The sequence below is a fragment of the Telopea speciosissima genome, chromosome 4, assembly GCF_018873765.1.
Source record: "Telopea speciosissima isolate NSW1024214 ecotype Mountain lineage chromosome 4, Tspe_v1, whole genome shotgun sequence".
In the NCBI taxonomy this organism is placed as follows: domain Eukaryota; kingdom Viridiplantae; phylum Streptophyta; class Magnoliopsida; order Proteales; family Proteaceae; genus Telopea; species Telopea speciosissima.
In genome coordinates this window covers 18,871,352-18,898,615 of record NC_057919.1, presented here as the reverse complement: position 1 = coordinate 18,898,615, position 27,264 = coordinate 18,871,352, and the positions used below count along the sequence as shown (strand labels likewise).

Genomic DNA, 27,264 nt, shown 5'->3' with positions numbered 1-27,264 from the left:
GAAAATTGGATCTTAAAGGGTATTTTAGAAAATACTAAAACCTCAGAAGATATTTATGAACCCACAGAAGAAGTGAATTATTCCATTTCCTTGGCTGCGAGCCTTGTAAAAGAAACATTTCCGCTACAAGTACAGCCATAAAATTTGGAACACAAGGAACATGAAACCATCCCACTTATTATGTACAGATTTTAAATATACGGTTCGGTACTAGAATTTAGCCGGACAGTTGTGGGACGGTTCCCAGAAGTAGGCCTGGTGCCAGCCTACCCCACACATTTCCTTGTATCCAACACGTGTCCGGAATCTAGCTCTTGTGTTCTTGTTCATGCCTTCATGGAGGAGAGAGGAACGCATGAGATGAGGCAACCAAGAGTGAATCCAGTTGAAGAAAATTTTCTATGTTTAACTTCTGCCATCTAAGGCTGATCTGAAAGAAAACTCAAAAAAAAACCTCAAACTGTGTTTATCTTGGGATTTAGTTGGATTGGTTTTGGATTGCAACCGACACTGGAAACTCCCTCTTTTTTCTATTAAAAAAAAAATTCTTTAATACTTTCCGAGTCTCTTCATTCCCTTCCCTCCGCAGGTTTCTCTGGTTACTTGCGAGGAAAACTATGGCGTCGGTCGTTACTCTACCCCCAAATAATAAATATAAATATAATATATAAATAAATAAAAACTGATCCTAGTAATAAACGGTGGTAGTTCTTCTTCTGACAGTCCACACACAGACAGTTCATAGTCTTCGAGGCTTGAAAGCCGTCGCTGTCTTCCATGCTTTCTTCTTTCTTTGCTTATTCTTCTCCCCAACCTGACCATCTCCGCATCCCTTAGATCTGTCATCGAAATTGATAAAATTTTTCAGTTCTTTGATAGCCTGTAAAGCTTCACAATTGTCGGATTCCGACTCTTCTCATTAATTACAAATACGTCAATTCGTCATCCATCGTGTCTTCTTTCTCCTTCCATTCCGATTCCAATATCGATCCTATATTGGTATTACATAGAGTTCTTTCTTCCCAGTGGATCTAATTCTCATCGGATCGTGATTAGAGATGGAAGGTGGTGGTGGTGGTGGTTTTGGTGTTGGTGATGGTGGAATGAAATTGGGGACTTTGAGGTTGAAGGACGATAGAGGAGGTGTCGGCGGTGGACAATTTAGAACAGAGGCATCCAATTTGGATGTCGAGGCCTCTGTTTCTTCACCGGTGACTCGTCAGAAAGCTGCTGCTGCTAAGCAGTTTATTGAGAATCATTATAAGAACCATCTTCAAGGTCTCCAAGATCGTAAAGAACGGTACAATTCAACTATGAAAATTTATAAATTGAGTTTAACTGCATTCAGTTCTTTAATGATGAGTTATGATACTGAAATTGCTCTACTTTAATGACCTCCTTCACTCCCTAGCTCAGATTGTTTCACTGTCTCATCATCGTTATTATTTTCTTGTGGTACTAATTAGTAATAACCATGCCCATAACAATAATGGTGGTGATCATACTGCATTTATAGACAACACGCACACTCATTCTCTTTCTCTATTTCGTTTGTCCAGAAAAACGTAAGCTAGACAACACTCTGAAATTAGTATTCTCCCAAAAAAGAGGGGGGTGGGGGGAGGGTGCGAATCAAAAAATTGAACAAAATAGATCCTTAAATCTTCAGTTGGATTTTCTCCCTTTGGTAGTTCATTTGCAATTGCATATTCAGTTACTTTGCCTTTGAGATACTCTGAAGTGATACAACTCTCAATATGTCATCAGGCAATGTTCCCTACTATTTCTAAAATAGGTTGAGTGATATTGCATTTGCTGTTTCTTGAGAGATGGTAATATAGTTTGAAACTATTTTGTTACAGACGCTGGGCACTTCAAAGGAGAGCAAAAGAAGCTCAAATCTCAAATGAAGAACAGCAAGAGATGCTGAGGAATTTGGAACGGAAAGAGACTGAATATATGCGATTGCAAAGACATAAAGTGGGCATTGATGACTTTGAGCTATTAACAGTAATTGGAAAAGGTGCATTCGGTGAGGTACTTGTGAAACATGATAGGAGGAGAACTTTTAGATTTGATGTCTTCTAATATTATTATAGGTTGTGTGGATTTTTTCTTCTGATAACTTTCCAGAGTAGAATTGAATGCTACCCCTGCCTATCCTTGTCTTTGAAAGTACATGACAGATAATATTACTCAAGATGAATCCATTCTGCAAGTCTATTAAATGCATAGACGAGAATGTAGGAAGGGTGTGATTTTAATGTGAGCTGGTGTGTGTTCAAACATATATAAATAAGCATTAGGTGTACTTAAGGCATGCTTTTCTTTCCAAGAGTTGGTATTTTTTAAGCGATGAGTTGCTGTAGTATCAGTCAGTACTTCTCTACTTACTTGTGCTATGTTTTCCGCGAAGGAGGACTTGCTTGCTTTCTTTGTTTGGTTTTCCTGATCTACGACCACCCTCATTCACTCTCTCTCTCTCTCACTCTCAAACTAAAATTTGATCAAATTCAAAACTCCCCTAGTTGGCTTTCTTCTTTTGTCTTTTTTTTTTTTACTTTTAATTTATACTTTTATGCATGCTTGTTTTGATTTGAGCTTTTGCAAAGTGCATGATTTATGCAACAAAAGAGGATGCTGTTAACCAGGAATACACCAGTAAATGGCCAATAAGGAAGCTGTAAAATGTGAAACTAAAATCAAGTCAATTTTATTGAGGTCTGTTTCTAGCCTGCTTCCAAACACAATTTTCTGGCTATTTAGTGAATAGAAATAGAAGCACTATGAGTAAGGTCGGATATGGTATGAGGAGAATGTATACTAGATCATGGTTGCAAAAACCAGAACTGGAAGGAAATTTAGCCAGTCAATCTGCCCTTTCACCATGTCCAAAAGTCTAATGGTATATCAGCCAATTGATAAGAGTTATTTTGTGGTATCTGTAGTTGTTTATCCTTTTTTTTCGTGCATCAGTATTTTTATCTATGTTGGAAGATATATTTTGTGTTCCTGCCTATTTTAGTATTCATTAGTCCCTGATGAACTTATTCGGCAATTGTTGCTTCTTAAATGGGGGCATATTCATCTGTTGGTAGCTAAATCTGGTTTTTGTGGTTTATTTTTCCCATAGTCAAATAGTCATTCTTCAGTTACTCTTCGGCCCAGTTAAAGTTTCTTTTGCTTTATTTTAAATCTTAAACTGCTAAACCTGGAGAAGAATATGAATCATAAGGTGCTGATTGGCTACTATGTGGTTGATTGAATGATAAAAGCCCAACAGCTTTGGTAACTTTTTTTTTGTTTATCATAATATTATAGGAAAGACAGAGTATTTAAATTACTAGCAGCCCAGCATAATGGTTCTTACTCTTTTGCAGGTTGCTTTCTCCCTAATATTGCTGTTGTCTGAATTGCTTATTAAAATGCAGGTAAGACTTTGCCGTGCTAAAAACACTGGAGAAATTTTCGCCATGAAGAAGTTGAAGAAATCAGAAATGCTTAGTCGTGGACAGGTGAACAATTCTCTAAACTAATGCCGGGTGTTTATTTTTGTGATAATATAGTAACATAGTATCGTTTACACTTTCATAATTAATTAAATTTGTGAATGGACACATTCATGATATCCTTTTTAACTTTTTAATCAACTTCTTTACCATGATACATACTCAACTTGTTTTGTTCTTTGTGCATCTTATTTTTATATTGTCATTCCTTTCCTTTCTTTCAGGTTGAGCATGTTAGATCTGAGAGGAACTTACTTGCTGAGGTTGACAGCAATTTCATTGTAAAACTATTCTATTCTTTCCAAGATTCTGAATTTTTGTACCTTATCATGGAGTATTTACCTGGTGGTGACATCATGACCCTTCTAATGAAAGCGGATGTTCTTTCTGAAGATGTTTCACGATTTTACATAGCAGAGAGCATTCTAGCCATTCATTCTATTCACCAGCATAACTACATTCACAGGTATAATGTTGATGTCGTGCAGAATTTGGTGTTACATAAGGTTTATGTTCTGATCACAGGTTGCTAGATTCTTGTTAGAAAGTTCTGAAGGTGTATAAACTTCTTGAGGGAGTAGATTTATCTGTACTTGCCATAGTTCTAAACGCCTGAGTTACTTTGATGCAAAGATTGTATTTTGGAGAGATAGTAATAAAAAATAGTCGAATAATAGAGGGAAAAAGTTTCAAAATAATGCCCATAGCTACTCCACATTGAAAGAAATCTGAAAAACAGAAAAAGCAAATACAGTTTCAAATTCCTTCTTCCACACACCCACATAAGACTTCACTATCCCCCACTGTAATGTCTTATCTAACCATCCAACTATGTCTAGCACATAGCGCCCAAAATAAAAAGGCCTCTTTTATCTCCTTCCCATGTGAAACGACGTAAAATTTCAGTTAAGTTTGAAAACATTCATGTGATGCAAGAAATACTTTCTCTTACCATAAAGTTATCAGAATGACAACTGGTTTCATGATAAAATGATCTTCGCATGGCCAGTGATGACCCATTTATCTTCCTCCACCCCCCCTGGATCCCTTATTTGTATGTATGCCTGTTACAGCCCCTTACACCAGACTGTTTGATATCTTCTGGTCCCTTTCGGTGTATTTCCGTAAATGTAGGAGTTTAAGAAATTTTAAAACAACTATCTTTTGCAGTTTATCCATTCTTGTTATTTAAATCTGAAGTAAATATAGAATTTTTTAAAGTCATAAACTTTCCACAATGGAATGTAGGATTTCTCATACAAATTAGTCCTGCCTGCAGGGACATAAAGCCAGATAACTTGCTATTGGACAGAAGTGGACATTTGAAGCTCTCAGATTTTGGCTTGTGTAAGCCCCTGGATTGTATATATTCAACATTTTTAATGGAAAATGAACTCTTCAGTATTCAGGAACCAGAAAAAATTGAAACTGAAGGACTTTCTGATAGAGCTCCTTGGCTAATGCCAAAAGAACAATTACAGCAATGGAAACGCAATCGACGAGTATTGGTATCATCCTCGTCCTCTGTTATGTCATTCTCTTCTATTAAAAAATCTTAAACAAATGGAATTCTTTGAATTTGTATGGTTATATATGTTAGGTATCTAGAACTGCGCACTGCTTTGTTATGTTAATAATTGGACTTTATTAATGTGTAGGCATATTCTACTGTTGGAACTCTTGATTATATGGCGCCTGAGGTATTGCTGAAGAAAGGATATGGAGTGGAATGTGACTGGTGGGACTTACTTCTGAAGTTATTGTATTACAAATTGAATTTTTTCCTGACCTTGTCTATTTAGACATTTTTGTTATAAATTAGTTCACTCTTTTGTTTATAGGTGGTCTTTGGGGGCGATAATGTATGAGATGCTTATAGGTTATCCTCCCTTTTGTTCTGATGACCCAAGGATCACGTGCAAAAAGGTTAGGTGTATTTGGTGCTTATTGGGTATTTTACTAGTTATTCCCTTTCTTTTGGTCCCTTCATCTAGCATAGTAATTTGATGTTTCTGTTGCATAACAGATAATCAACTGGAGAACATGCTTGAAATTCCCTGAGGAACCAAAAATATCAGAAGAGGCTAGGGATCTGATATGTCGTTTACTATGTGATGTTGACTCTAGGCTGGGGACCAGAGGAGTAGAAGAAATAAAGGTATGTTATCTGTTGGAAATGTAAATATAGTCTTCCATGCTAATTCAAATTGCTTTCTCACTCTTGTTATCTTTCATATGATTGACAATATTTGGTTGTAGATAGCAGTAATTCCCTAGTTCAATGGTAAAACAGGATTTGTGTAGCCAACCCCCTTTAATTGGGATAAGGCTTAGTTCAGTTGAGTTGTATATCTGTTATGCCCTGAGTGGATCCTTCTTCAATGATGTATTGAGTTCTCAATGATATGGTTGGGCTTGCATGCCCTTGTGCATATATTTTACTCCTATGCATTTACTCCTAGGATGCTAAATGCACTAGGTGTATATGGTTTTTTCTTTTTCTTTCTAAAGTGTCTTTTGAGCTGGGCCAGCAAAGTATTCCAATATAACTGTAAATGATTATTCAGGCACATCCATGGTTTAGATGGGTTCAGTGGGACATGCTGTACGAAATGGAAGCTGCCTACAAGCCCACTGTGAATGGAGAATTAGATACTCAAAATTTTGAGAAGTTTGATGAGGTGAGCTCTCAAACTATCTAGTAACTACTCTTTTTGGTCTTTGTAAGTTAGGAGTATTATTGTAGCTTAAATTCAAGGTGCATTTGATGGAAGACATAGTACTGAAAAAGAATGTTTGGCATCTATAAACTGAATTACTTTAAAATTTGTTGTGTATTAAACAATAGGATTTTCCTTGATGTACTTGGTGAGAATAATGAAACTCAACAATGTGCTTAATTGTCTGCGAGGTATTTTATTCATCCGATGTACTAGAGGACCAATCTCAAACTGTTAAAGCCGTCTATTTTGTTCACGTCTGTATTTTATGTTTTTAGTTCAACTTCAGTGGATTTCTGGTCCATAAAAAAGGAAAAAATCAGAGGAAGTAAATAGTGTAACTAAAAGAATAATAGAATGGATGTCATTAAACTCTCAACACCAAAAATATTACCCTGGACAACTATGCACCTTCTCTTTTTTGACATCTTTAACTTTATATTCTCAACTGAACATGGTATCCGAGCTAGGAGGTCAGGTGTTTGATCCCTGGTATATGCGAGGGGTTTGTGTTATGTGTTGTTTTGCCCCTACACCTTGTACCCTCGGTGCCACGTGATGGTGTCACATGTATGGCCATGCATTTGTGTGTGTGTGGAGGGGGGGGGGGTTGCATGTGTGCAGGGTGTTTCTGTGTGTTGATATACATTGTTGTGGCCCTTACTTAACAGCTTGAGCTTTTGGGATAGCGGTTTTAACATCATACATCTTTTTTTCCCCTTTTTTGGCATTCTTGTGGCTTTTACTACTTCTGGTTCTTCTCTTAATTGAAGGTGATCTCTTTGCTAAGTGTTTTCTCATTATCAGGTAGAAGGTCCACCATCAGCATTGCCAAGAGTAGGACCCTGGCGTAAGGTACTGGCTGTTGTTGTCAGCTTTTTTTTTCCTTTCTTTTACCCTTGTTCTAATTGCCTATGTTTTAATCCTATCGCAACCAAATTAAGCTGTCTGCTTTCCACGTGAAACTACATGTTTGTAGCTGGATACAAGCATACAGCCATACACAATATTTTTCTTTAATTGAAGGCCAGGTTGCATTATTGGAGATGATCTTATTATCTTGTTATGGTCAGAGGGCTAGAAGTTCATGTTTAACTAGACCTTGCACATACATTCTTGATAATATCAACATTTGAATGGTCTTTAACTCTGACAGAAAGTATCCAACTTCTTGTCAAATTATGGAGCACAGTGGTTATATACTTCTTACTAAGATTTCCCATGATGGGATGACTAAAACCAATGGTGCCTAGATGGAAGGTCACAACTTGGTACAGGGAAATTTTGGTCTTCTAGTGCTCAATGGTTACCTGCTCCTGTCATATATTATGTTTCTTCTATATTCTTTTCTTTTCTAATTCTTTTTTTTTTGGTAGAATCATATCTTTTCTACTTCATAGGAATGGACAACATCAAGGGAACCCTTGAACTCTTGTATAATTATAATTATATACTCCCTTTGGAGCTTATATCAAGTAGAATTGCATTGTGTTCTAGGAGGTTTGATGACAGATGACATAAAATCTTATGATTTCGAGTTTTCTGGCAGTGAAGCCACCATGAGTTAATTCTGTTAGAATTTTCTTCTTCTTCTTTTTTAGATGAATGTGTCAATTTATCTGTTGGTTTCGTGATATCATGATTGGCATGCTTTGCAAAACCTGGATCATAAAATGTGTTGTCCTCGAAGGGTATAGATGCTAGGTGACAATATAACATAGATTATAGCAAGTTACCTGATTCTTGTCACTACAAATTGTGCTGTTAGTTGTTAGACACCTTTTACGAGTCCAGGATCTACTTTCATCATCTATAAACCTTCTTAACCTTTCCCTTTTAAAAAAAATCTTCATGAAAGATTCATTTAATTTGTCCTCTAATTTTTTAAAGTAATAATCTTTATTCTACATTCTATTATATAGTAGATATGAAAATAGCTCCAAATTTATTCGTGTCAAACATTGCAGATGTTGACGTCAAAGGATGCCAATTTCATTGGGTACACTTACAAGAAATCAGATGTTCTAAAAGCAATCGGAACTTCAGGTTTGTTGATCTCAGACTTTGATTTTCTGTCAAAATGCCATGATATATCTTAATAATGGATTAACCTGCAGGTTCTAATTCCTTTCGTGGTTCCATTTTCTTTATATTTATTTTCCTTCTAGGCTTATTATAATTCCTCTTTAAATTTGGACTCTATGACCATAGCATATGAAGTAGGTCCATGGAAAATTCTATGAGATGAAACAAAGAGCAGCTATGCTTTGGAGAGGATGTCCGGAAACCAAGAATATACAACATAAAAATTTAATTAAAAGAAAGTTAGCTGAAGCTACTGGAATTAAGAAACACAAATGCACAGTTTTATTTGGGGGGATCAACATGCAGGTTCTAATTCCTTTCTTGGTTCCATTTTCTTTATATTTATTTTCCTTCTAGGCTTATTATAATTCCTCTTTAAATTTGGAATCTACGACCATAGCATATGAAGTAGGTCCATAGAAAATTCTATGAGATGAAACAAAGAGCAGCTATGCTTTGGAGAGGATGTCAGGAACCCAAGAATATACAACATAAAAATTTAATTAAAAGAAAGTTAGCTGAAGCTACTGGAATTAAGAAACACAAATGCACAGTTTTTTTTTTTTTTTTTTTGGGGGGGGGGGGGGGGGGGAATACAAGAATTGGATCTTGGAAATGGATAAAGATCTTCCGGAGATGTATGGTCCTTGATGAAGCCATACAGAGCTCCAACGTCATACACCTTGTTGGACTCTAAAAATAACACTAATAGCATATCAAAAGCTTAGAAGACTTGACAATACCACCACCTTTGATCCCCCTTGACCCTTCTGTACTTCCTTCCTCTTGTGGGGTGTGCTTTGATGTGGTCACAGATACTTATAGATAGAGGAAAGTAACTTGCTGCCTACTCAATGCACACTTCCCTAGACACTGTGTCCCACGTACCTTTCATTTTCCTTACGTTCACTTATAATCACTAGATTCTAGATACATCCAACTTGACTTTTTCTAGTGGGATTCTAGGTTCAAAAACAACAAAGTACAGAATCTACCCACAAGGTAGGACTGCAGGGCATCTTTGGGGAGAGAACCAGAATTGGAAACTATTGATATCTGATAAATCAGAACTCAGATGGGGTGGGGAACAAGGTCGAACAGGCCTCTAAGATGATGAATAACTCCTCCAATTGTGACTGAGATCCAACGGTTAAATTAGGAAATATAGACAAAGTTCTGAAATAAGTAAGTAGGTTCAGAATTAGTAACTGACTAATTTTCAACAGAACTAACCAGTGGATGTGGTTCAACTTCTGGTCGATGGAAGAATACTAGCGGTGGATGAACTATCCAAAATATCTCAAAGATCTGCTGGACAGATTGAGAAATATAAGAAAGGAGAAGTTTCTGCAATAAAACTCCAAGAAAAGGCCAGAACTCACAGTATATCAGCAACACAACTCCAGTAATAGATTAAGGAACAATTGTAGGGATTAAGGATTTAATGGAAGAAAATAAAGGGAAGGGGATATGCCAAGACCTCTCACCTATGGCCTAGGTCAGCATCTCACAGCTAAGAAAGGTACAAATCCAAATTTTATTCAACTTCAAAATAGTGGGGAAGGCGCTATGGCCCCTTACAATAGATAGAGGATATTAGTTGCCTCTAGAAAGATACAAAAAATAGGAAGTGTCTTGAACAGTCCCCGCACATAGAAGAACACAGGTTTCCTTTTTACAGCAACAATACTAAAATAGAAAGTTTCTAATTTAAAGATAATAGAACTAAAATAGAAACTATATCCCCACGATTCTGGTTTTGGGTGAACCAAAAAACACCCAGACCATGGCTGGTATGGCCTGAACCAGAATTGGTTCAGTTGAGGAACTGTAGGCTATGGAGAGCCTGGTCCTCTTCTTCACGCGGCTGTATTGCTTGGAGAACATTCTCTCTAATACATCATTTTACATGCTGGATTCTAAAAGCCACACACACTAATCTGAACAAAAAATCAAATTTCAAATTACTAACTCCAACAGAGGAGCCTCGTGCACTGGGTACGCCCCCCCTTTTTTTTTTTTTAAACTCCAACAGAGGAAAGGTCGTTAAGATAATGAGTAGCAAGATCATGAAAGAGATTCAAAAACAAATGTGACTGAGGAACTGAGTGTAGCTCTCATTCAAATTTTAATCTGGTCGTGTTCAATCTTCATTGACTGCACTTCTGGAATGGAGCACAATGGTGAAGGTATTAGCTTTAAAATAGAATGGCAGACAAAGATGTCAATGAGGTATTCAGAATTGATTAGAGAGTGTACACTTTAGCAGAGAATATGGCTTTGTATGGGAATGGACCGGCCAAACAGGACAGTTCACATTTCCCATATGATTTTTTTTTTTGGTAGGACATTTCCCATATGGTTAGGGGCATACTTAATGACGATAGTGGCAGTGGTAATTTAATGTTTTGATTATAAGTCAGTCATTATATATTATCCAAGTGAATCAATGGTACACTGAATTGACAAGGTAATACTCATTCCCAGAAACTCATCCTTGAGAACTCTTAATGACTCTAAATTAAAATGATTCTAATTCCAATATACCATACTCTGTGTAACTTTCCATTTCTAGAATCTCAATACTTTGAATCACTATTTGATCAGCATTGCTGATTTATGCAATTTTAGCAGAATTATCCTCACAGAAAACCATGTAGGTTTTTTTTGGTGGCAATTCATACTTCAGAAATGTTTATGCTCAAGTGTTCTGGTGAAAGATCCTCGAGAGGTGTTTTAAAAGAAAAGGTATCATGATCACTTTGTTTCTAATTAGAGTCCTCTGATCCACATGCTTCACTCCTGTAGTCCTTTAGTTAAATGAAGTCTCAAATGCTATGCTGCTCTCCTTGTCAATAATGCCCCTCACATCTCTTGTGATGAGAACCATGTGGTGCAAGGCTTCTAGATAATGGTGATTTAGATGTCTCTGTAGAATATTCATTAGTTCCTACTACTGCTCATACTCTGTGCACTCTCTGGAGTTATCAAGACCCTGTTGTAGCATTAGCTAGATGCGACCATCAATTATACTATTATAGCTTCTTTAAGAGCATAATTCTTGAACTCTAGCAAAAGGACTAAATATAAATTTCTATGAAATATGCACATCACTCCTTTTTCATCCCAGTATCTGGTCAAATATCTTACATTATAAAGATGAACAAAACTTCTAAATGAGTGGCTGAGGTCTCTTACACACATTATGTGAGGAAGCACCTTGTGAGCTAATAATATGAGCCAATGCTAAATTAAGCATATGGAAGTTGACTGAAACTTTTAGTTTTTTCTTGCTCTAATTTGGGTCTACAGGTTGTGTTTTACTCTCCCTTTCCCATTTTTTCGTGGTAGCAACTCAATTTATCCATTCCTGGGTGCTCTTTATTATGTATGCTAATGCAGTTTCCCAGGTTGTGAGCGAATGCTAAATTAAACATATGGAAGTTGACTGGAACTTTTAGTTTTTTCTTGCTGTAATTTGGGTCTACAGGTTGTGTTTTACTCTCCCTTTCCCATTTTTTCGTGGTAGCAACTCAATTTATCCCTTCCTGGGGTGCTCTTTAATATGTGTGCTAATGCAGTTTCTGTCCTGCTTCCTGGAAAGGACAATTTAACTTTGATATATTTTCTGTTTAAGATGGAAAAAGACTATTAAGTCCATGTCCATGCACGTTGCCAATCATAACAGACTTATGGGACTTGCAGGTACAGTCATGAAACCAAATGGTTCCTCAAAGACATCCTCCATTGTTTCCTTGTTTGGTATGTTTAACCTTCTTCAATTGCACAGAGTTTTCCTTTCATTTTCATTTTAAGTGTTTAATGTGAAATAGCTCCAATGGTTGAGGATGAGAATATGTACTAACATTGATATTGAAATTAGTAAAATCAAGGCCATAATGAGTGAACGTAAGGTGAACTATGTGAACTCCCCCCCCCCCCCCCCAAAAAAAAAATGGTTTTGATATTGTAACATGCAGCAGAAGTATTTTAAATGATTTAATTTCATTATTTCATTCCAAAATTGCGAGATGAAGTTCAGTTAGATGTTGATTCACTTGGGATCATTTTGACTAACACCCTTGTCCGTTTATTTTCCACCTGGGGGGGGGGGGGGGGGGAGGAGAAGAGTGGAGAGGGTATAAGTGTGTTAGAAAAACAAGGCCCAGAAATGGGAATTGTGCAGAAGAAAACGAAAAGAAGAAAAAGAAGAAAGAACAAACACACAAGCACACAACACCAAGGATTTTATGTGGTTCACCCCCAAGAAGGTAGGTTACATCCACGGCCGGCAATAGAAACTGGATTTCACTATTTCTCTAAAGCAAGTTACAAACCCTCAAATCTCACCTTACCCTATCAACGAGATAAGAACACTTTATAAAGAAGCCCTAACCCAGAAAACTACAAAAATGCACCCCAGAAGCCCAAAAAACCCACCTGGTCTGGTTCAGACTAGAACTAAACATATGTTGATTGTGCACTTTTAGGCCTTTCTGGCACGTTTTGAAGCCAAAACGGCCCTCCGAAGAACCCCGCTGCACTTTCTGGACTGAGATCAGGCTTCACCAATAACAAAGTGTTCCAGGGAACTCAAAACCACAGGCTTTTATATTTAATCTTCTACTTTGTTTTGTTGTTTGGATGTTTGACATATCTTTACTATTTAAATTATTTTCTGCTTCTACTACAATCAGTAAAGCTTCTTTCCCTCCATCCTTTTGATACTCAACTAATTATGTTTTATGCTGATGTAGGGCAAGTTGAACTGGAAGAAAGTGTGAATCCAAATGGTGACACCTGTTGATCTCTTCTAGTTTCTTTCCTATTAGAGCAGGCATGCCTTTTTTTTATATGCCTCATCCAAGAAGCTGTTGTTAGGGGTGTAAATGAATAGCCGAAATCTGTTTCCGTATCCGTATCCGTATTCGTTTAGCATTATTCGAATCCATCCGAAAACTAAACGGATGCAGATACGGATAGGCTATAGCTATTCGAAAAGTTATATTTTCATGTAAACGGATAAAATATCCGATCCGTATCCGTGTCTGTATCCATTTAGCACTATCCGAATCTGTCCGAAAGCTAATCGGATGCGGATGCAGATGCGGATATAGCACTATCCGAGCCGAATCTGATCCGTTTACATCCCTAGCTGTTGTAGGAAGTGAAAACATTGTATTTTCCTCTCAATTATTCTACACATGTGGATAGCTGATCTAATCCTGGTCACTTTTGCCCCTCCAAAAGAAGGAAATTTTTGGTATGTAAATGATTTTTACAGGAAGAAGATGACTTCTTTTTATCTTCCCTTGAAATGTTTGTAAGGCTATGAATAAGAAGTAATATTCAGTTTTTACCAGCATCTGAACCATTGAAGAAAACTTCCAGAAGAACAAGGCGTACATTTTCCCTGCATTTTAAATTTAAGAACTTTGTAGGATTTTGTAAAATTGGCCAAATTTTAGGCCTGATCTGTCCTTCCTTCTCACTCACCCCCTTTTCCTTACCCTATCCGCGTATATGGATGGGCAAGGCAGGTTTCGATCCATAGCAATCAATGATAGTAAATTATCAATGACATTTGGGTTGGCGAATTGGACCATTGGCTATGGGCTTAGATGTCATGGGTAATGCTTATGGGTAAATACCTATTCAGCGCACCCTCCTGCAACACAACGAGTCAGCCTTACGCAACACCAGGGCTTCTCAAAACAATCTGGCAAGTTGATATTTTTGTTTTTGTTTTTTTGGGCCTGCGCCAGAGAGAATTGGTCTTATTCAATAGGTGGAGCTTCATCGAGCATGAAATTCATTATTGGTCGACTGAATATGGGTGACTCGATTCTATTTTTTTTTTTTGGTTTGTTGAAAATATGGGTGACTCGATTCACTAAAACAGAGGATAAGGGGGTTGTAGGCTTGTAGCCACTTTTGACCACTCTTACAGTTGATGCATCTAGTTGACTATCCTTCTATTCCTGTGGGAGGCATCCGACGGCTGGGCTGTGAGCTCATTGGAGAGGAGCCGGATCCTTCAATTCCCATCTAACAAGGTTCAAATTTAGTTAGGCAATTAGGTCGGCTGTTGAGAATACATGAGAAATTTCCTGATCAGCCACCTAGACAGGTAAAGTCAGTTACACAGATGGCTGACAGGGCAAAGAATCCCAGCCCCTTGGAGGGTAAAGGTGGGTAAACAGATCCTCTTGATGGCTTTAATTACAAGCCTAAGCCTCTTCAAAGAGCATGAGAGCAATGCATGTTTCATAATGCCAAGTTCTATTTTAATGGAAATTTGTCATGCCTAAGCTTGATAAACAGAAACTAGTGTTAAAAAAACTGTATAGTGAATCATTAGGGAATGATTGTGTTCAGCACAACCTGTGCTTGGGAGGGCTTCCACCCCATTTAGCACATTTGGCTGTCCAGTTAGTGCCCAAATTGGGTGGACATTTCCACGTCAGCTAGTCAGGGCCTCATGGGTAAACTTTCACCCTAATTTGATTTCTCCATGTCAAATTAGTTCTCAGAAATGTTTGAAAAACCAAGGAAGATCAGGTTTACAGTAACCATTGAAAATCCAAGGGAGGATGCACCATATGAAGTGGCCTATTCAGAAAACTTCCAGTCTATCTAACAATCAGGCTACCAAAATCTTGAGTCAGGGAAATAGGAGGCATGGCAGAAACCTTTCTGGGTAATGGTGTGGCTGCAACTTTTAAGAAGTGCCCTAGAGGACCAACTCAGAAGAAGAAAGGGGGGCTTAACAAACAAACCATATAAAGCGCCCTGAAAATTGATCAGGCCTACCAAATCCACCAACATTAAAGTAGTGATTCCAACATCTTCACTTTCTACTAATCAATAAGTACCCATACCATCTTTGGCTCCAGTAGTGTGTAAATGTTATTTTGATGGGACATATAAGACATGGAAAAGGAAAACTATCACAATACTTAAACCTCAAACATGCAACAATCCAGCAACTAGTAATGTATCCTACACCTAAATTGATCATTGCATATATAAACCCATAAATTTCTCAACCCATAGGAATTTAAACTGGTTTTTATATTACATTTCCAATTGATGCAGCTTCATTGGAGCTCAATAATCCTAGGTCGATCTTTTGGCCGATTGTTATCCAAGGATGGATCTGAATCCAACTTTGGCTTTTGGAATTTGTCTGACAAGCAAGATTCATTTGTATTGTCACCATCATCATCACCACTGTCATTGTCACTGTCACTGTCACTGTCACTGTCATCATCACTGCTTGATGAGTATGATCCACTACCACTGGCTGCCAACAGACATGCTGGTCGGGATCCAACAATTGCAGATTCAGCAGCAGCCACAGCCTCTGGGGTGTGAAGATCAGCAACACCCAACAACAAATCCTGTTCATTTGGCAGTAGCCCATGCAAATTGATGAACTTGTTGGCTTTATAAAAGTACAAGGGAGGGAAGGAAAAACAATTCACTAACCATTTCGATAACTTCAGTTTCATTCCCAGTGAGCACTTCAATATCATGGTCATTCTGAGATTTCTCCTGCATTTGAGCAGTTGTGGCACTTCAGCATTAATTAACAGGTGAGGGATCAAATCATAATAGAGGGATGGATTCTGTTTATTTTATACCTGTGCATCAAGCTGCAGTCTTTTATTAGCTTCTTCCATAACTCCTAAGAAGGCCTTCACTTTTCCAAGGACTGAGGCAAAGGCAACAAAGTTGATTGAATTAGAGAAGCGCCAACTTCTTTAGGGGGTTATGAACTTTACCAGATAACTCCTAGAGGAACTCTACTTTTCAGTTTAGAGAACTTATGTTGGATGTTAGGGGCATTTCCACCAACCACACTTCAAAACATCTTCCCTGGTTTCTATTTATCAGTACTTACTAGTCTGGTCACATCTAAAGCACCTTCAAGGAAGAGGGTACATCACTGTGACTCCTAAATAATTTGACCGTTCCAACCAAGTACATTTTTACATCAGAAAATGATGGCGCTCAATGATTGTACCTCTACATCTCTTACATTCAGCAAGTATTGTAGTCCTAGATTGGCAGAGGACCAACTAGGAGCCAGACAACCAGGATCTGTTATGAACAGGTAAATCAGATAGGTAAAAAATTGAGTTTTTGGTGAAATTAGGATTAGGGTTTGAAGGTGTAGGGGAGTCTATGAGTGAAGGTTGTGTTAAGTTTTGATGGAAGAATGTGTGCTGGAATGAATTGGCAGCAAGTTAGGTTTTGGGTTTTGGGTTTTGAAAGGTGGAAGATGATGGAATCTAGGGTTTATAATAACAGGAAATCAGGTGGTTGAATGAGCTTAATATTTAGGTTGAGTCTGGGTAGGGTGGAGGGGAATATATGCTGAAAGTAACGGCTAAATCAGATGGTTCAATTTGGAGTTATGGAGGTTTCCTAAAAGAGATAGGAGAGAGGGGTAAAAGTGTAATTTCAAACAATTGGTTGGGTCGATGGTAATGAAATTTGGATCGAGCCTCTAAGGGTTTGAGGAAGATTTGATAAAAAATTTAGCAGGTTCTAACGGTTAGATTTGGCTGGGCAAAATTCTCGCGAAAATCACCTTGCATGTGACCTTCTAGAAGCGAAGAAGAATAGTTGCAAGTTTTCAGTTCTAGACTTAGGGTGATGTTGTAGACTTGAACAGTGCTTGATGATGTAGAATCACTCTTGAAATCAGAACTTGAATTTAGAACTTGAACGTAACAGCAATGGAGAAAACAAATAACCAATTCGAACCACCCGAACTTCTCACCGCAAGTTATCAATCAAATCAAACACTGATTCCTTCAAACGATCCACCCACGCTTCACACCGCAAGGTGTCGATTGGATCAAACACCAATCCCACCAGCCTTGATCAAACACAAGACAAAAATCTTCAATGGAGAAGAAGAGCAGCAAAAAAATTTCCATTGATCAAAATTCGTGTTCAATACTTGCCCCCCCCCCCCTCTTACAACCTTATATAAAGACTAAAAAATAGACTCCTATACTAAAAAGAAAAGGCCTAAAACAATCCTTACCCTATTAGGTAACCTAAACTGACTAGGAAAGTGAAATAACAAAAGAAATAGACTCAAAACATGGCTGGACTTATAGTCACAATCCCGCCCAACTTAAGTTGTCACATGACCACTTAACCAAGTCACATGATCACTTAAATGATCACATGACCACTAATTACATAAAAATAAAACTAAGGAATGAATCTTGTATACAACCTAATTACCCACATTTTAGGCCCATAAAAATGGCCTATTACATTAAAAAAAAAAAAAAAAAAAAACCATGGGATCAAAGGCCCAACATTTATATAACCCAACTCTAGACTTATTCCCATCAAAATAAGCCTCTTTTGGTGATGTACCTGCGTCAGCAAGTGTACAGAACAGCCATTTAAAAGGGAAATTTTTGTAGGAGCCAGCCCGGGTCCCAATTAATATTCAGATTAAAAAAATCATATTTTTTGAAAAAGGGGGATCTACACTAGTGTATAATGTAATTTTACACACTAGCATTTTATTGACAATTGGACGAGATGGAAAGCATCTCAATCGTTCAATCCATCCACAGTTGTATCTCTCTCCCTCCACCGCTACTGCACCCAATGCCTTGCATCTCCCACAACTGGATTTACAATGATCTTGTTGATGTCGTTGGGATGGGTCTTCACGAATAAGCTGAATGGAAAGCGACATCAAGTGGCCAACCCATCCCACTCTCCCTCTCACTTCCCCGCCTCGGCGCCCAGCCCCTGAAAATAAGTCCACCGATGTGCATTCTCAGAGCCCACACCTCCAATATCCAGAAATCGATGGAAGAACAAGCAGACATGAAAAGAAATAAGCCTGAGGGTGCTTTAGGAGTTTGCAATAACCGAGAAAAATCTTCGAAACACAACTCTAGAAACAGATGTTACCAGCTGAAAAGGGGACTTAACAGAGTAAATGGATGCACGGAAGACTAAGAAAATGAAAGAAAACTAAAACATAAAACAGTGAAAGCTCAATAATTAGAGGAAAAGAACCTTAATTAATGGTTCACTCCAAAGGGAAGAACTCAGCTCCCTGTTACTCTGGATTTCTAATTTTCTCTGTCAAACAAGTTTTTTTTTTAATACACAACTTGTTAGATTTCAATTCAAAAGTTCCAACTCAGTCCAATAAGTTAACTGCTTCACAAGGACTGAAACAACAACAAACAGAATCTCTCTCCTTGTGAGAGGGGAGGTGCAGCACAGCTGGATTTTCAATGTTGCAAGGGTGGGGTAGGGTGGGGTCAGGGCAGAAGGGGGCAAAGGAGGGAGGGAGGGAGGGAGGGAGGGAGGGAGATGAGGGAGCAGAGGGCAGGGATGGGTGTAGGGAAGGGAGGAGTTGCTGAGCAGAGGATGGGTGTAGTGGGCTGGGGTGGGGTCGGGGCAAAAGGGGGTGAGGGGGTGGGGGTGGTGGGGTGGGGTAAGGGAGGGAAGGAGGGAGCAGAGGGCAGAGGTGGGCGTAGGGAAGGGGGGAGTTTCTGAGCAGGGGATGGGTGTGGTGGGCAGGGGTGGGGCGCCGGGGCGAGGAGGGGAGAGGAGGGGAGAGGGGGAGCCGAAGCCGGCAAGGGAGGGGGAGGGGGAATTGGATACGGAGAAGAAGAGGAGGAGGGAGAGTCGGAGGGGAGAGGAGAGCCACACAACGTCAATGAATCTGGGTGCTGCATTTACAATGGAAACGAACAGTTGAAATGAAATTATGATGATTTGTGGGGAATAATGGCTTGTGTCTAGAGTGACAACAGCCATGCTTTATTTATAATATAATAGAATGAGGTATAAGTACAGTTATGCCCCCAAGGGCAAATCTACCCTTATACCCATATTACAACACCCCCCCTCTCAAGTTGGTGCATAGATATCACACATGCCCAACTTGCATACAATATGATGAAATACCTTACTAGTAAGACCATTAATAAAAACATCAGCTAAACTGGTCAAGAGACTCGACAAATGGGACACAAATAACACCCTGCTCAAGTTTCTCCTATATAAAATGGCAGTCAATCTCCACATGCTTTGTCTAGTCATGCTAAACTAGATTATGAACAATGTTAATGGCTGATTTTCTATCATAATACAGCATCATATGAAGTTGAACAGCAACATAAAGATCTAGGAGAAGACTCTGAAGCCATAACATTTCACAAATGCCATGGGCCATAGCACAAAATTCTGCTTCAGCACTTGATCTGGCAACCACAGCTTGTTTCTTGCTACGCTAGGTGACAAGATACCAACAACAACAGTATAGTACCCTGATATAGACCTCTTGTCATCAGGAGAACCAGCCCAATCTACAATGTAAATCCCTCAACACGCATGTGATTATGAGGAGAGAAAAGAACACCTTTTGCTTGGGCTGACTTCAAGTATCGTAGGATGCGAAACACAACTTCCATGAGTGTGGAATAGGGATCGTGCATGTACTGACTGACCAAACTCACAACATAAGCTGTCTGGACAAGTATGAGAATGATAAATCAACTTCATTACCAATCTCTGATATCTACCTTTATCAACCAGTCGCCATCTTTACTCTTGAAATGGGCATTAGCTTCAAGAGGTGTATCAGTAGGTTTGGAGCCCAGCATCCTAGTCTTAGATAAAAGATCACGGGTATAATTTCTTTGAGAGAGGAAGATACCTTGTGTAGAGCAAGCAATCAATATTAAGAAAATATCGTAGGTTTCTCAAGTCTTTAATCTCTAACTCCTTTCGTAAATAGGCCTTCAGTTGGGATATCCTTTATAGGGTTACTCCCAATGACAACAATGTCATCAACGTATACAATAAGAACAGTAATGTGATCACCTGATTTCTTGATAATAACGTATGATCAGCATTATTTTGTTTATACCCAACTGATACCATAGCCTTATGGAAACGTCCAAACCAAGCTTTGGGCAATTGCTTCAAGCAGTACAGTACCCGTTTCAGTTTGCACACTTTCCCTTGAGTTTCCTTACTAGAGAAGCTAGGAGGAATTTCCATATACAACTCCTTCTTAAGTTCACCATGTAGGAAGGCGTTCGTGACATCAAGTTGTTGCAGCTACTACCCCAAGTTAACAGTACATGAAGGGATAACTTGAATAGTATTCATCTTTGCGACCAGAGCAAAGGTCTCCTGGTAATCAATCTCATAAGTCTAGGTTAAGCCCTTAGCAACTAGTCTGGCATTATAACGATCCATTGTAACATCCATTTTCTGTTTTGACTATGAAAACCCATTTGGAGCCCACAGTTTTCTTATTTGGAGGAAGAGAGACTAATTCCCATATGTCATTTTTCCCAAGTGCTTTCATTTCTTCAATCATAGCATCTTTTCATCGTGAATCTGCAAGAGCCTCTTGCCAATTCTGAGGAATGGAAACAGAGGACAGGGAAGACACAAAAACAGAATAGGATGGAGAGAGAATCATATGACACAACATAAGAAATAGAGTGTTGAGTGCAAGTCCTTTTGCCCTTATGAACAGCATTGGGTAAATCAAGAGAAGGATCATGATCACTAAGAGGAAAAGACTCACCTGATGGGAAGGATGACATTGTGGATCTTGGATCAGAGGAAAGTGGTTGATTGGGTAGAGTAGACACGGTGGTGGTGGTGGTGGTATCAACTTGCTTGCCCCTCGAACGCTCATAAACTTGTAGTGGCCTAGTATGCCTACTCCGCCTAGTCTCCCCCCTGAAGTGAAGGATCCCCTGTCCCCATCTCTGTCTGCATAGGTTCATTCTCCTGAAACATCGGACCATCAAGGGGACCCACCATCAGCACATCTTCCCTAGGAATAGTGTTCTCTCCCTGAAAAGGTGGCGAAAAAGGGTAATAGGCATCTGACTCATAGAAGATCACATCCGTGGTTACCAAAACACAACGAGAAGGTGGATGGCAACACTTATAGCCCTTTTGTGTAGCCAATAAAGATGCACTTGAGACCCTTGGGATCAAGTTTACCATAGAGATGATAGTTATGAGCAAAAGAAACGCAACCAAACACCTTCGGAGGAACCACGAACGAAGATGAGCCTAGGAGCACAACAAGAGTAGAACAAAAGTCCAAAACTCGAGTGGGCATTCTATTACTGAGGTAGGCAGCAATGAGAACAGCCTCACTCCAAAAACGAGTAGGAACATACATCTCAAACATGAGGGAACGAGCCACTTCCAACAGGTGACGATTCTTGCGTTCCGCAACACCATTCTAGGCAGGGGTATCAACATAATTGGTTTGGTGTATGATACCCCGGGCAGCAAGATAAGATTGGAAGGGGCTGTCCAAGTATTATGTACCATTGTCAGTGCAAAGGACTTTAACTTTAGCATCGAATTGAGTTTGTAGCATGCTGTGAAACATCTAAAAACAGCCAAATACTTCATTCTTATGGTGCAGCAAATATACCCAGATAGTACAAGTGTGGCAATCAATAAAGGTAACAAACCAGCGAGGCAACGATATCCACTAACAGAAATGCAACGGGCAAGGCCCCACACATCAAAATGTATCAAAAGAAAGGAAACATCACTTTTATTATCAAATATAGGGTAAATAGTACGAGTCTGTTTGGCTAAAACACAAGCATCATAGAAAAATTCGTTTGGATTACAATGCTAAAATAAATTAGGAAAAAATTTAGCTAAAGTCCCAAGGAATGGGTGACCCAAACGCCTATGCCATTGATGCAAGTCAAATAAAGCAAACTGAGGAGAACCCATGTGGAGAGATTGAGAAGTAATAGCAGATGAAGAAGAAGGGCCATCTCAAACAAGTATAAACCATCGTGCAATCTACCACTACCAATCATTTTCCCCATAACCAAGTCCTGAAAAAAACAGTGGGATGGAAAAAACGTGACTTTACAATTCAAGTCCCTAGTAAGACTACTAATGGAAAGAATATTAGCAGTAAAATTGGGAACATGCAATACAGAGGACAAGGATAACAAAGGAGAGCACTGAATAGAACCCTTCCCCAAAACAATGGAGAGGGAACCATCAACAACTCATCTTGAGATAAAGAAGTACCCATGGGTGTAGTATCGGATGTCTCAGTGTGATATACATGGGCAGGGTTAGAGCGACCACATCCACGGGAAGAAGTGGGACGACCATGAAGTTTCCAACAGTTCTCCTTAGTATGGCGCTCCTTACCACAATAGTCACACTTAATTGGTTCCCTATCAATAGTGGTACGATCACCTGAGCGGGTAAATCCTCCCTGAGATTGAGAACTGGAACCAATGTATAGAGCTGATGTCTCCTGTGAGATGGGCTGCAACTTCACGGTACGGAGACTATCTTCCATCTGAACCAAGGAACATGATTGCTCCAGGGATGGAAAGGGATCTCGGCTAAGGACATGGGCACGAATTTGATCAAACTCCACATTCAAACCAGCTAAGAAATGGTACACCCGGAGCTTGTTTTCATGCTTCTTGAAGTTCGTGGCATCAGTGGAACAGGTAGCCTTGAAGTCCTCACAAAAGTCTAACTCCTGCCACAGTCCACGCAACTTTAAGTAATATTGAGATAACATCATCTCCTTTTGTTTGGTTTCATGAATTTTCTTCCGCAACTCATAGATATGAGCATAATTCCCAACCTGAGAATAGGTATCCTTGGCCACTTTCCAAATCTTGGCAGCAGTATCCATCATTAGGTAACCTTGTACAATATTGGGGTGCATGGAATCAATGAGAAACAACATCACCAAGGAGTTGTCTGAACTCCATTTTTCCTGAGATGGACCAGTAGTAGTAGGCTTCTCAATTTCACCTGTAAGATACTTGGAAAACCCTCGGGAAGCGATAGACAGGAAACAAAGACGAGACCACACCAAGTAATTGCTCCCATCCAACTTGATAGAGCTAACAGGGAACGAAGGAAAATCACCATGAATCCCAAAAATCACTCCATCAGTTCCAGTTGATGCAGTAGTAACGTCTGACATGACTGCTAATCCCAGATGAATCACCAACAAATAGAAAAAATCACCATGATAATTTTTGGGGAATAATGGTTTGTGTCTAGAGCGACAGCAGCCATGCTTTATTTATCATAGAATAGAATGAGGTACAAGTACAGTTATGCCCCTAAGGACAAATCTACCCTTATACCCATATTACAACAAATTCATTTCATCCAACAGTCAATATGGTGCTAGCATATAAAATTTCATTACATCTTGCTAGTGTTTACATTGTTTTCCCTTACTTTTATACAGGTAAACATCTCATATTGAGAAATAACTTAGTCCATTAAACTAAATCATTAAAGTATTCTTCCCACTCCAGAGACTGTTGTAATTTGGAAATGAGCTAACGACACCACAAGAATTCACCACATAATATAGCAATAGTTAGAAATCCATGAAGGAAAAACATGCAGCAGATGTCATCACACAAGTCTCCTACACAGGATTGTTGCCCCAAGGCTATTGCTAACTCAGCTTATCTACTAAATGGAGAGGTAGTGTGCCTTGAGAGGCAAGGATAGGAATATTAGTAAATTAAATTGTGAAATCCAAAGACCTAGAGGTTTCCTAGCTGGGAGATAGAGTCCATATGAAAGTACGAGTCCCCCATAACCTTTCACCTCGAGTTTCCTTGTATGGGGTCACACAGAGAGTCAAGAGAAAGAGTATAATTAAACAGAAGGTGTAAGTGCAAACATCCATTAACAGTTGAATTTTTTTTTTAAAGTTACCGTTGCTTGTTGGAAAGGAAGTCGTTGAAAGTTTCTCATTAGTGCGAACTGGCTTTGGGGTTTTAGAGAGCAACTCTTTTTTGCAAACAAGAAGGGCGGACTCTGCAGAAAACCAAGTAAATTGATTTTCAGTAATTCTTCTTCTTCTTCTTCTTCTTCTTCTTTTTTTTTGGGGGGGGTGGTTGGGGTGGGTAAAGTAAAGAACATTTCCAGAGATCATCACCAACAACACAACAACAATCACAATGATAAGAGAGAGATACCTAGGCTGGACGACGAGTTCTCCCTTTCCAAGCTCAAAAGATCTTTACTTGTTGGCCCCATGAGTATATTCCTGTGTTCCAAATAACAGATGGTGAGTCACCTCCAATTAATTGCACAAAAGCAAACGAGCAAAAGATGAGCGACGCTCAAGTCATGTCAGATTGAGCCAGTAGAATGCTCCATCAAGGGTCTAAATACTCTCCAAGAGACAGAAATAAGTAAAGAACAACAGGTTTGAACCCCACAGAGGAAACAACTGTAACCAGGTCCCTTTAACATCTAAGCGAAAAAGAATAAATACACTGGCTGGTAAACTTAGACTCTGGCCCTATAAGAACCAATATATGAAAAGACTTGCTTGAAGGAACAGCCCATGCAAGGTGATTAGGTATGTATGCTGCAATAAAATCACAACACACATATATTAGAGAGCCTCTCTAAGTCAAGCTATTGAGAAAGAGAACAAATGTTCTAAAAAAACATTAAAAGAAAAGATTAATATGCAAGAGTGAATTTGTACAGAGCCCATGTTTCTCATTTTGCGAATGTCACAGAAACATTCCTTCATTTCTTATTATTGAACAACATCTGTCACAGATCCAAACGCATGTTCTTCAAGACAGTATAAAGACTACGATGTGATCCTAGCATCTGCTACCAATTTATCAGTGACAATAGCATGCAAACCCAGTCATGCACATGTTAATAAACCCTACATTGTTATGGTATTCAACTCTCATCCTTTAAAACTTCAGAACTACCTTAATTCATATAACTTAAGAGAAGAAAAACTCTCTCTACAACCAAATGGAACCTGTTCTTAGCAAGATCATCAATAGGGTAAATGGGTATTTGGTCCTTGCACACTGGGGTATAAGGTGTTCAACCTTTCTTCAAGCACATTATAAGAGCCAATCTTTCTGAATAAGACTTGGTCATCTAATTGGACTCCTTCAAAAAGAGATAAGAGATGGCGAATCAGAAATAATTAATAAGAATAAAAAAGTTTGATTTTCTTATGGAACATACATATCACACCAGAGCCTATTACTCAGTACATCAAAAAATTTGCTTAATGAAACATGTAAATCAATTGGAAAATCAAAAATACGCATGTCTAATGAAATAGTTGTTGCTATCTATCCCGATACACATTTAAATATCTTGCTTGTATGGTTTTGTTTTGTTAGCCTAGGCCCATATTTTTATTTCCATTCCCCAGGTTGGTTGACCACTTATGCAAGAAACAAAATCTCCAATTTGACACAGTGAGATATAGGGATTATGGCCCCTCTAACACCAGGAAGAGAGTGGAGGGGAGGAGAAGGTCCAAGGGAAAAACGAACGACCATGAACATAATTTCTGATCTTGTTAAGAGGGTTTCAAGCAGAAATTATGCGATGCAACAAAAAAGAAAAGATACGATAAGGAACTGGATTCAATCACTTGAAAGGTTGCTAGCACTGATCACTTTAAATTCCTCAGAAGCAAAACACCAATAGGAAATTATTAAGTCAATTATATAAAAATTTTAATATTAATTACGCTGAATTGTGGGACTTTATTTGGTGCATAGCATAAGTGCATTTGGCATTAAACAGTTGAGATGACAAACCTTTTAGTTTGAAAATTCTCTGACCAGTGTGTACCAAAGAAATGGTATTGTATAAATTTTCAATGCAAATGAACCCTGACTACTAGAAAAACTTATACTCAATAGAAATAACAAATTCAAGATATTGGGGGAGGGGGATACCTTTCACAATGCCAGATCTTTAGTTCTTTGTATTGCAAAGAAACCAAGAGTTGGGGAATCCCAACTATCATCTCTAACAGTGGAAGTTCATAGCACATGTACAATGTGTGACTTTCCAAATTGAGAGAAAAGATTTAATTTATGCATACAGCATTTGACCGAATGCACAAACAAAAGGAAGAAACCAAGCAAACAAAAACACACATGAGAAATTTAATGTGGATCGGCACGAATGCTTATATCCACCTGAGAGAACCAGAGAAATTTTCAGTAAGCCAGAAAAACACACTACACCACTCTTTACCTCACAATGTGATCTCCTTTGCTTGTGTCTAGAGTTTTCCCCATAGATATAATATATAGGAAACCAAAAAAACCCTAATCCCCACATAATAACCATTTTACTCTTGTAAATATAATGGATCCAAAACTTGTCTCAAATATATACAAGCACAATTGTAACTATGTGGGCCACTATAGAATATATTAATATAAGACACAAAACCCAATAAAATCATCATGTACCTACGCTGTAATGGATGAATATCATGTAAAATCTTTGAGACATTTGCTTTTCAAATAAAAAGGAAATGTGAGAAATTCTACTTGTTCTTGATTAACAATCTTAAGTTTCTTTGGTAATAGAGTAACAGTCATGGTTTCGTAATCACCTTAGAAGTCGAGCAAAAATAATTACACAGGGATTGAAAAGGCTGTTTTGAGCTTTAAAAAATTTCATATTAAATCTTCATTACTGGCAATCGTCCTTATACATTAGTTCAATAAATAACTGGATAGAGGAGTTGCCAGCCAGAAAACCTTCTTACTCTCTCAACCCTAATTTAAACACCTTGAATGCGATCTTCCGATTCTTTACAAACTACCATTACATTGGGTATAAAGTAAGAGAAACCCTAAAAAAAAAAAAAAGTAAGTAAATATTAAAGGGCCGATCCTACTATAGCATCCTTGGAAAATTACAGAACCATATCAGTGAGCAAATAATTCTTCCCAGCAAAAGAGAGAGAGAGAGAGAGAGAAGGACTCTTACTGAGTATGAATCAATAGCAGGTTTTGTTAGCTCTGTTCTGTGGAGTTCGATAGCCGTTGTCGGTCTGAGACTCTGGAACATCAGCTTACTACATAGGT

General features: G+C 38.6%; 2 protein-coding genes across 6 annotated transcripts; one reads left to right on the top strand and one right to left on the bottom strand.

The window, feature by feature from the left end:
* Nucleotides 1–1,001: 1,001 nt before the first annotated feature.
* On the top strand, nt 1,002–21,364 carry LOC122658763 (serine/threonine-protein kinase tricornered-like). 5 transcript variants are annotated; one of them, XM_043853866.1, is made up of 14 exons: nt 1,002–1,300; nt 1,863–2,037; nt 3,432–3,515; nt 3,734–3,975; nt 4,789–5,017; nt 5,168–5,247; nt 5,351–5,435; nt 5,533–5,667; nt 6,077–6,190; nt 7,037–7,084; nt 8,197–8,275; nt 12,020–12,076; nt 13,072–13,183; nt 13,468–13,672. In XM_043853866.1, exons 1-13 carry the CDS (start codon nt 1,059–1,061, stop codon nt 13,119–13,121), a joined length of 1,620 nt encoding a protein of 539 aa, XP_043709801.1. In that variant the 5' UTR covers nt 1,002–1,058; the 3' UTR covers nt 13,122–13,183; nt 13,468–13,672. The 5 variants fall into 5 exon arrangements, with proteins under 5 accessions (XP_043709801.1, XP_043709804.1, XP_043709803.1 ...); XM_043853867.1 differs by having other exon boundaries at nt 1,004–1,300; nt 5,536–5,667; nt 13,072–13,192; nt 13,477–13,672; XM_043853869.1 differs by lacking the exons at nt 12,020–12,076; nt 13,468–13,672 and adding an exon at nt 11,896–12,019 and having other exon boundaries at nt 13,072–13,192.
* LOC122658765 (unconventional prefoldin RPB5 interactor 1-like) lies at nt 15,206–27,264 on the bottom strand. Its single transcript, XM_043853871.1, has 6 exons — nt 27,167–27,264; nt 24,358–24,468; nt 24,095–24,196; nt 15,961–16,031; nt 15,806–15,871; nt 15,206–15,717 (listed from the first exon to the last, which is right to left on the bottom strand). The coding sequence occupies exons 2-6, from the start codon at nt 24,416–24,418 to the stop codon at nt 15,415–15,417; spliced, it is 603 nt and encodes a 200-aa protein (XP_043709806.1). The 5' UTR covers nt 24,419–24,468; nt 27,167–27,264; the 3' UTR covers nt 15,206–15,414.

What these genes read in the sequence shown, in the direction of transcription:
- LOC122658763 (XM_043853866.1), top strand. Translation starts at nt 1,059, where the DNA reads ATGGAAGGTGGTGGTGGTGGTGGTTTTGGTGTTGGTGATGGTGGAATG. An exon ending in AAATGCTTAGTCGTGGACAG is followed by an intron (nt 3,516 to 3,733) that starts GTGAACAATTCT and finishes CCTTTCTTTCAG; the next exon opens with GTTGAGCATGTTAGATCTGA. An exon ending in GAGGAGTAGAAGAAATAAAG is followed by an intron (nt 5,668 to 6,076) that starts GTATGTTATCTG and finishes ATGATTATTCAG; the next exon opens with GCACATCCATGGTTTAGATG.
- LOC122658765 (XM_043853871.1), bottom strand. Translation starts at nt 24,418, where the DNA reads ATGGGGCCAACAAGTAAAGATCTTTTGAGCTTGGAAAGGGAGAACTCG. An exon ending in TTCCTTTCCAACAAGCAACG is followed by an intron (nt 16,032 to 24,094) that starts GTAACTTTAAAA and finishes CCTTTGCCTCAG; the next exon opens with TCCTTGGAAAAGTGAAGGCC. An exon ending in AAACTGAAGTTATCGAAATG is followed by an intron (nt 15,718 to 15,805) that starts GTTAGTGAATTG and finishes CCAAATGAACAG; the next exon opens with GATTTGTTGTTGGGTGTTGC.